The following is a 10313-nucleotide window of genomic DNA, read 5'->3' on the forward strand; positions in this document are numbered from 1 at the left end:
AAATGTTTTCTGCAAGACACCCACCCTTAATAAATTTGGACTCTTCAGAGAACTGTTACTTTCCTGGTCATTTGCTGGATTCAGTGCCATCTTCTTGTGCTCTCTAACTCTTCTTCTGCCACATACGGCACCTAAGATTTGGTAGAAAGGGTGGGATGGTGAGACTTAAAAGCAAAACAAGTCTCCCCGCTTTTTTCCCTTCTCTATTCTTCAGAGCATAAAGTGGAAAGTCATATTGTACGTCTGTAATTCATCTATTCATAATCAATATGTTCATAAGGAACCGGCATTCATTCATTTTCTCCTCTGCATTTTGAGAGTTGAGAGCTAGGCTCCAGTCTGTGCCTTCTTTTCACACCAGTTTGGTCAATATGTGTGATTGCATTTGGATTGTACATTATTTCAGGGATGCTCCTGTGTTTAACTGATCAATATCGCCCTATCACACTGTCACCACCAAATTGATATATCACATCTTGAGCAGCACAGATGTGCAATCAATCTGTTCAATCTTTTAGCCTTTTAATAATATGGATATACCTTGTACAATGTATGCCCCATGGTGAGAAAGTTTTATAAGGATTCCTGCTGCTAAACAATAGAACAGCCTTCCCCAACCTTGTCTCCTTCAGAAGCATTTGATTGCATGTCCCATCATTCCCACCAGCATAGCCATTGGCCGACAGGATAGGACTGGTAGCCCAGTGCATTTGAAGGACATCCAGGCCTAGAAGGCTTCAGTAGACCATAACAGAACTGACGAAGGCTCTTTAACTGAGGAGCCTCTAATCTTGCTTAACCAGGTTTCAAACAGCTACAAGGTTATTAGGCTCTCTAGGCTCTCTAGATCTCTCTATGCATAGATGTCTATGCAAGTCAGGGGCATTATGTGGCTTGTAAAAGTAGTTGTGGGCATCTCAAGATAGGTTCAACGTATCTTGGATTGCTACTGTGTGGCTCTGCGTATTTTGTGTTTTTGTTTTATTTTGTTAAAAATGAAAAAACAAATCTTAAAAGAATAATTGAGGGCAGAAGGGAAGTTGGCTGGAAAATAGTATTAACAAAGGAACTTAGCATGAAGTGACCTTTCAAATTCACTTGGAGCCCAAAACATTGCACAATGTTTGCTAAATAACTAATCATACTGTGTTACCTCATGCAGTTACCATGTGCAAAAGTAGGATGCTTATAAGATATATAAGAACGTATAAAATAAGTACATAAATCCAGACAAGGCTGAGATACTGTGGTCCTTCTGACTAGGTGGAATGAACTCAACCAATTCTAGATTGAATAGGTTCATAACTTTGGGTTGCTGCATGAAGTAGTTTGCCATTGGTGGCCTCAGTGGCACAGAGTGCCTTCTACCAGCTTTGGCTAGTGGCCTGGCTACAGCCCTATCCAGAAAGGGAATAGTCTGCTTTCAGTAATCCATGCTCTAGTAGTCTCTAAACCAGGTTACTGAAGTGTTGTCTACATAGGGCTTCCCCTGAAGACTGTTCTGAAGCTGCAGTTTGTGCAAATTGCAACCTCCAGATTAATAACAGGGACCAGAAGTTCCAAACACATAATACTAGTTTTGGTCCACTTGCATTGGCTGCCTACATGTTTCTGAGCCCGATTCTAAGTGCCAGTTTTTATTTATATAGCCTTACATGGCTTGGGACTACAGTGCTTAAACACTCCAGTAAAGATCTGTAGCCTGCCCTTTACTGCCGTCCCTGAGGAGGGCTTGATTGGTGGCAGCAAGGAGACGGGTCTTTTCAGCAGTGGCCCCCGTTATGAAAACCTCTCCCCACTGCGTCCAGGTTAGTGCCATCTCTAATATCTCTTTGGCACCAGGTTAAGACGGTCCTCTATAACAGGACAGGGTATTGGTTTTATATTTTATTGGGGCATAAAATATAAAACTAAACTGCTTAAGAGGTCTGGCAATTTAATTTGTGTAACCTATTGTAGTTTTGTAAATTCAGTTTAGAACTGTGTATTGCATTTTACAGTAGTTTTCTTGTTATTTTGTATTCTATATTGTATTTTATCCTGTTAGGAGAAAGCTGGCCATCTTTCTAACACATGGGCCTGCTGGACTCCCAAGAACTCTGTCCCTTATGCCATAATTTCTTCTGTGATGCATTTCCAGGCCCATTGGAAGATGCAGGGGGATTTAAGTTTGGGCCTTCTGCATCAATATATGTGTTCTAGCACAGGACTGCTGTCCCCCACTTTTTTTAATTACTATGTATTTCCTCTGGGTTGCATCCAAGTACTATACCCTGCTTAGCTTCTAGTATCAGGTATAGAGGTGTGTTGGTCCTGTAGTTGACTCTAGCCGTATATTTTGTATGAACAAGCAATAATATATATGGAAAGGTGAGGGGATTGCATTCTTTAGACTGTGATTCTTCGTGGAAATAATCTGCTTCCATGTTTCAAGCAACTCAGCAAATAAAATACCACCCAGTCCGCTACTCCCCTGTCTTTTAACCTTCTTTTTAATTTCATCCTCTCCCTGCCAAACCCAGAATGAGGATGGCACTTACACAGGTTTCATCAAAGTACACCTGAAACTGCGCCGGCCTGTGACCGTCCCAGCAGGGATCAGGCCACAGTCTATCTATGATGCTCTCAAGGAAGTCAACCTGGCCAACATGACAGAGAAGAGGACCTCATTCTATCTGCCACTGGATGCCATCAAACAGTTGCATATCAGCAGCACTACCACTGTGAGTGAGGTGATCCAGGGACTTCTGAAGAAATTCATGGTGGTTGACAACCCACAGAAATTTGCACTTTTTAAACAGATGCAAAAAGATGGTCAAGGTAAGTTCATGTTTTCTTTTAAGGCAAAAATAACTGTGTTTCTGGGCTGCAGAGAACATTTAGAGGGCCATCTAGCCTGATTTTGGCTGCATTGGCTGGGGCTGATGGGAGTTGCAATCCAGCAACAACTGTAAAGACCATACATTTTTCATACCTGAGCTAACCTATTCATAGCTCAAAGAGCTACTTCATTTCAAACCTGGTGCTGCTACTGTGTATGGCAGCCTTCTCTGACCTCCAGATGTGCTGGGATATTACTCCAGTCAGCTGTTGCCGTGATGCCCAGTGTACATAAGGATAACATCTGTATGCTCCACCTGTGCGTGGAGCTTCCACTACCCCTTCAGCAGAAAAAGCCCACATAACAATAGCAAAGATTTCTATGGAGAAACTATTAGAAAATCTTAATTAGGGGTGGGAAGGCGGGGCATTTTAAAAGGGACACCAACAGCCCACATGGTTGCTTTTTTTTTTTTTTTACACAAATGATACGCTTAGAAAACTTCCTGAATCATAGGTCCAAATCTATCCATAGACTATGGGCCAAATTAGATATTAAAAATGCAGCAAGCAACATTTTAACTTGGTGTAAGCGCAAGGCCCCCAGTCTGGACTCTAGCATGGAGGAGAGGGGGACTTTAATTCCCCCTCTACACTTCAGTTACAATCTGGAATCCCACAACTGGAATTTATAGTGCAAATAGTGGCCTTTGAGCTTATGGTAAGGTCAAAGAGGTCCAAGTTGCTACAAAGTAATATCCACTTTGCCCCCTTGGTAGAACCCTAAATGGAATGAAGACTTTCCTGGAATGAAATAGTTTTCTCAAATTGCAGGCCAACATAGACAGATGTTCACTTAAGTCTAATTTTGCATATTGCATGACCCTAAATGTAGCCATCATGATCCAACAATCAGACATGTTCAGAGATGCGTATTTTGAGGGAACTTCTCTAGAAAAATCCTACCTGTTCATAGACTTTAATCCCTAATATGTTGAAATATGATGCCTTTCCTTAATCCAAGGAATGTTTGACATGCTACTTTGACAGATGTTTGTGGGAGGAAACGCTACTGCTTATGCCCGTGTCTTACCTGTATGCACAATCTTGCCTTATGTGGATACATGTGGGCAAGTACACATAGCAAAGTAATGGGTTGTAAGCATTAAAGACATGAAGAACTGGTGGCCAGTGCATCACACACGAACTGGATCAGGGAGCTAAAAGCTGACATCCTGTTCTTGCTGAGAGATCTTGGTTTAAGTCAGTGTTCCTTCCCCAGGCCAAAATGGCATCAAGCTGTGTTGGGACAAGTTTGGCTCATCTGCAGCTACCAGGGTTGAGACTATGCTCTATATGGCCCCCTAACTCAAAGGCAGGTCATAGGCTTTGCATGCAGAAGGTTTCAGGTCCAGTCTCTGGCAAGCCCAGTAAAAAGGGTATCAGACTGGGGAAGTCCATATCCTTAGGCAGGGGCTAGCCTCGGCTTTATTCTGCTTTAATTCAGCTGTGGCAGTTTCTGTGGGAAGGTGTTTGTGGTGCTTCATTCTTTTGAGTGTGAGGAATATGAATGACTAGTGATTCCTCTCAGTTCGGGAGAATTTAAAATGAATGTTTTAAAAGTGCTGTAGTGGATCAATCCTTTGTTGGCAAGGAAGAACAGATCTAAAATCTTATCTGGAAGTGAATGGCAGAATTTCCTGCCCTGAACAGGTGTTTTCAAGTATAGACAGAAGTGGGGGACTTTTCCTGACAGTGAATTAGCACTCCAAAGGCCTCAGGTGACCCTCTTGTTTTTGTCCTTCTCTAGTTCTTTTGCAGAAGCTCCCAGTAACAGAGTATCCTCTGTACCTTCGACTGCTTGCGGGCCCTGACACGGATATTCTAAGTTTTGTGTTGAAGGAAAACGAAACAGGGGAAGTCGAGGTATGACTGGAAGTTGCTTGGCTTTTGAACCTGCCCAAACATGCTCAACTTTGGGAAACCATGCAGCCACATTAAACAAGCAGTGATTTGCAGCCATGGGGGCCAAACCTAAGTGAGTGGGTGGAAAATGTAATCATCCAGCCCTTATGGTACCATAGCTTGTTACAACAAAAAGTACCAGCTTTCTAAGGCAGGAGGAATATTGAAGCAAAGAAAGGGGCTGCTTTAATCTAGAGCATTTTAGGATTAATTTAATTCCCTTTTGTCACTATTTAAATTTTCCTGTGTTTGGAATTAACTTGTTCCTGTATGGATGGTCTTCAGTTTTGGATAATTAAGGTTTTTGAAGCTTGCTTTTAAAATGTAGCAAAAATAAGGGGCACAATTAATCTTGAGAACATAATTGAGTGCTGTTTTAAAGGTTACTGCTTGTGTTAGTTAGATCATAGACAGAAATTGCTTTTCCCTGTGTGTCCTCAATCCCCACTGCCCATGCTCTGGAAAATAGTTCCACTGTGCTTGGAAATTAAAGGCTTGCTCTAAGAATAGAATTGTAGGGTATTTGCACAAATTCTTGCTTCTGATAATGTGTAAACCATCCAAAAATGCTCAGTTCCCCCCATAGCACATATTTTAATGATTTATTCTGGGATGGGATGTCTGCATTTTTAATCAGTGTTTTTTTTACTTTGCATATTTCTCTGCAGCTAAAATTGCACAAAATATGTAAAATAAGAAAAAACGGTTATTAAGCCTTGCAAACTCTGCACGACCTGGGAAAGCTGGTCCACTGGGAATCTAAGGGGCCAACTCTTAAGAAATCCAGACTCATTTTAGCCCATTGCAGATTTTGCCAATAATCTTACTCAGAAGATGCCCTTACTGAAAGAAACACACCAGTGCACTTTGTACTTCAGACTAGAAAACTAGATTTGGGGTGCTTGTCTTGAGAATATTTTAATTATGACCAATATTTGTATAGCAAGCTTTCTGGATTTCCCTTTAAACTGCTCTTACAAAACAAGTTCCTAAGCCATACTTTCAGTTTAGAAAACTGACCAAAGAGCCCCTGCAAAAATTATGTGAACATACACAGTGAGTTAAATCAAGACTGGCCATTCAGTGGAATCGGCCAAGAGACAGTGAAGGCTATCCTCCAGAGGAAGATGGAAGAGACCGTCTTCTTGCAATTCACTGTGCTAACTCTCAAGCTGATTTCTAGGCACAGGGTTAGAGTTCCTTTGGGGTTGGTGGCTGTCCTCCAGTTATAACTCTAGTTACGATGCATTATTCTCTAGTTACGATGCATTATTCATACAGTTTGAGTTGCAACCATTGAACTGAAGAGTGATGAATAAAAACCTAGGGAAATATATTCTGGAGAACCAATATATACACATACGCTTTCTATGATTGAAAGCAATGTTGGAGAAGGATATAGTGCATGTTTTGTTGGGGGGAGGGGGAGGCTTCTTTTCTTTCCCTGAAGGCTTCAGAGTATGGGGTGAAGTATTATGTAGGATTGAGAAGGACCTGTTATTTGGGGCAGGCTCTGGGATGAATTTAGTTTGCTAGGTTACATCTAATTTTTTTACCCTCACCCACCTGGAGTAATATGCATTTTGTATCTAACAATCTCAAGTATGTGCTTTTCTTTTCTTCCTCAGTGGGATGACTTCTCTATTCCAGAGTTACAGAACTTCCTGGTGATATTAGAAAGAGAAGAAAAAGACAAAATCCAGCAGGTGCAGAAAAAATATGACAAGTTTAAGCAGAGACTGCAGGAAGCCTTGAAAGAAGCAAATATGAAGCCCGGATAACTAATCCAGCAGTACGGCTAATGATAAACTGAAATTTAAATTACATATATAAACCACAAAAAAATTTAAAACCACAAAAACAAAACCCAACCAAGACTTTTTTTCTCAGGACACTTTTTTTATTGGTTGCAGTCCAAGGTATGATTAGAACTGGTTATTACTGTATGGGGAACTGATCTCCCAGTCCACTGCCCCTCCAAAACCCAAAAAGAAATGCTGCCTCTCCATCCGGCATGATCCTCCTGAATGCCACCAACCAGGGAACTGTTGGCAGTACTGAATGTCCAAGGAACTGTGTTGCTTAAAGTATACTTATTAAGAGAGACAGTTGGCCATCTCCCTTCTCCTGCCATCCCAGTACCTCACCTGCTCGACCTCTATGTGCTTGTATGTACGCATGTGAGTGCGTGCATGTTTGTACAGCAGAAGTGTGATGAATGTGCTCCCTATCACACAACCTGTTGGAAGTCCCACATCAGTAAGCGGAGGATTGCTTTGTTCTGGGCAGACACCATACAAGACGTCAAAGAGGCTGTTGCGTGATGTGAACAAACCAGATGCCAAGAATGCTGTTAAATATAGCAGGTCTTGTGAGGAGCTTTTGAGCATTTTTTTATTTTGAGCAAGAGTTCTGTCTTTTCTCAGGGGGAAAGTTGGCTTTGTTGCTGCTGCTGCTGTTGTGTTCTGGTAACTCAGGAGGGTTGTTGTCCTGGGCCTAATATTTCCAGCATAGCCCCACTTTTTGGACAGTTTCTTTCCATGCTGTAAGTCATGGCCTTCTCCATCTGGCATCCTCTAGATGTGTTGGACTGCAACTCCCATAATGCCCAGCAGGCATGGCCACATCTGGAAGGTGTGCGCGACATTGGGGAAGGCTGCCAGAAGCACTGGAACCAGGGTTGAGTGGTGAGCTGTCTTTGGCACTTGTCCCTTAAGCACTAAACGTTAAAAAGTCAGTCACTCTTTGGTCTGAGACGTATGCCAAGACCCCAAGGGGGAAGAGTAATCTTGGGCCATTCCTGTTTTTGGCACATGTGCACCAAATATGAGCCTCAAACCTGCAGCTACTGTTTAGTTCTATGGGTTCCTTCCTGCTGTTGAGTTTTTAACCTGCTGGCTACACACACAGATTTGAAAGTGGTTGCAAGGTGCACCCTTTTTGTCTAAATTCCACAATGGCAAGGTTCGCCTTACATGAGTAAGTTCTGAGCTGCTTCTCTTCGTAGTGAAGTGACTGGACACCTGGGCAAGTCATGAATTGTAAGAAGGCTTCTAGCATGCCTCCTCTGTCTTTGGTAGTGATATGAGAATTGGTAGTGATATGAGATATGAGACACTGGAGAATTAAGAAGTAGTATGTGACAATAGAGTTGGTATGATGAGAAATGGGCAGAGGAACTCTGGTGTCCAACTGTGCAGGTAATTATTTTGATCTCTGGTTGTCCTGGACAGAATTCGTTGCTTGTAAAGCTAGTCACCTTAACTTGGGAGAAGACTTAGGTGACCTGTAGGAATAGCTGCAGCTGCTATATGAGAACTGCTTTTCTGTGAGCAGATTCCATGCAGCTGGAGTGGAGAAGGACTCGGTGGGAGAGAGTGCTGCTTCTGGGCCTGCACAGGATGCAGACCTGTAGCTGCACTGTGGATACACCTGAAGACTGCACCTGATGTTTCCAAGAAAGTGGATACATCTTGCAAGCAAGAATAGTAGAACAGGAGACAATCTTATTTGCCTGCTTATCTAGAACTAAGCTGGTGGCTGTGCGAGACAAAGGAATGGGTCTCTTTTTCCTGCTACCCCATTCCCCCTCTGAGTATATTTCAATATGAGCTTTTCTTAACAAACTAGATTTGAGGTATTTCTCCTTGGTGAGCTACCAGTGCATTCACCCGGAGAAGTTGTGTTGGCACCAGCTGTGCCCTTGCCTAGGCAAACCCAAGGCAAAAATGAAAGACCCTCAACCAGTGGTGGGTGGGCAGCATGTAGCCTACAAGTGGTCCTTGACTAAGATGAGAAGGATGACCTTTTCCCTTCCATGCATTTGGTAAGCTACTTTTGGTCATTTGCCTGGACACTGTTCGTTTTGTAAGATAAGAGGGCCAAAGTCAATCTTTTTCAGTATCTGTATGGCCTAGCTTGATGTTGCTTTCGGGTATCTGCAAAAAATATTATGCTTGGGCAGGCAGGTACCCAAAAGACCACTCTTCTTCTCTAGCAGAACAGGGTTGCAGCTATACATCTGCAATGGAAAGGGCTGAAAAGTGCCATTAGTACAGCATAAGGAAAGCAAGAAGCCCATAAGACTAGAACCCAGAGGAGAAGGCAATCAAACCCTTCCTAATAACTGCAGAAATTGTTGGCCAAGCACACAGAGAGGGGATGCTTCCGGAGGTGCCACTATCAAGAGACATACAAGACCTAAAGACAATTTTGTTCAGTCATTGACATTGTCCTAAGAATGTTACATATTTCCTTTCATTGAGGTGGGATGGGGGAAATGGCTTTTTGATAACTGGCACTCTTGCTCCTCCTGCTGTCCCTGGCATGTCTTGAACATTTTTATAGAAGGCATGGCTTTTTATGCAATGTATATGAATGCTGCTTACTCAACCTGCTGCAAAATAGGTGGGTGTTGTTTTTCTTTAAAAGATTATATTGCTATGGGGCATTAAGAAAAGGAGAAAATCCTATGAAGCTCAGATTGTGAGAAGAAACTGAGCCACTTGGTCTGTAGCAGAGCAGAAGCCTTAGACAGGAGGCAGCAAAGGCCCCAACTTAAGTTATGCAGATGACTGCTGGCAGTGCCTTTGTTTAGTATGTTGTGTTGCCTGCATCTGTATGCGTGTTACTTTTTTTCTCTTTAATGGTCAATTGTAAACATGTACAATCTGTATAGAATGGAATTAGTGAACAAAAGCTTATGTGGTAAATACATTTTTGCAACGCTGTAATTTATTTTTACTACTGTTTCAACCCTATGACCTTATTTTGAGGAAGTCACCTTCCAGCTTTTTTGAAGCACCTGACCAATGTGTTCATGCGATACAAACTGTGTAAGAAGTTATTAAAAATAAAAATAATAATAGAAAAGTTATTTCAAGAACTTTGTTCCTGTTGACTTCTTGTGGTACTCACCAGTATTCTGTTTATGCAGGCAGAGGAACTACTTCAAGGCTAAACAACTATTTTTTTTTTTTTTAGCAGAGGTAATACTTGTCAGCTGAGCAAGTGCTGAAACACTCGCCCGATTGATTTTACAAACTGCCTCAGTCTCAGTTCAGCTGGCGAGCTCCCTCTGCCCCAGCGTGAATTTGGAAGAGTCTTTATCTTCATTTTATGTTTATTTAATAACGTGTTCCTCTGTTAATGCATGTGAAAGAATAACTTAGAGGGGCACAGTGTAGAAAGAGACTGCCAAAACTCCAATTGATATTGCAGTAAAAGGGCTAAAGATGCACCTTCTTTTAAGTTGAAATGCAAGCAAAGGCCTAAGGCATGTAACTGCATGACAGGACATTCAAGCCTATTCAGGGCTCTTATTTACGTATTTCTTTCACACACATAGTCCCTCTAGTTTTCCTTAGCAACAACAGCAGGAATCAGTATAGAAAAGAATGAGTTGGCAATAACATGTACATCTAAAAAGGCTCTTAGGCCATAGGTTGCCCACCTCTGTACTACAGATTTATCAGAGAGAACTAACCAAGCCTGTACTAGAGATCTACTACTCCCTTCTGAGTACGCCT

At 42.1% G+C, this 10313-nt stretch overlaps 1 protein-coding gene across 1 annotated transcript in view; it reads left to right on the forward strand.

Moving 5' to 3' along the window:
- RASSF5 (Ras association domain family member 5) overlaps window positions 1-9670 on the forward strand; it is a 55549-nt gene extending 45879 nt beyond the window's left edge. Inside the window, exons 3-5 of the mRNA XM_044446296.1 lie at window positions 2523-2820; window positions 4631-4746; window positions 6414-9670. Of these exons, the coding sequence (XP_044302231.1) occupies window positions 2523-2820; window positions 4631-4746; window positions 6414-6566 (567 nt within the window). The 3' untranslated portion in view covers window positions 6567-9670. The remainder of the gene's footprint in view (window positions 1-2522; window positions 2821-4630; window positions 4747-6413) is intronic.
- Window positions 9671-10313: the final 643 nt, after the last annotated feature.

This window comes from Varanus komodoensis, unplaced genomic scaffold, assembly GCF_004798865.1.
Source record: "Varanus komodoensis strain SLA01 unplaced genomic scaffold, ASM479886v1 scaffold1, whole genome shotgun sequence".
In the NCBI taxonomy this organism is placed as follows: domain Eukaryota; kingdom Metazoa; phylum Chordata; class Lepidosauria; order Squamata; family Varanidae; genus Varanus; species Varanus komodoensis.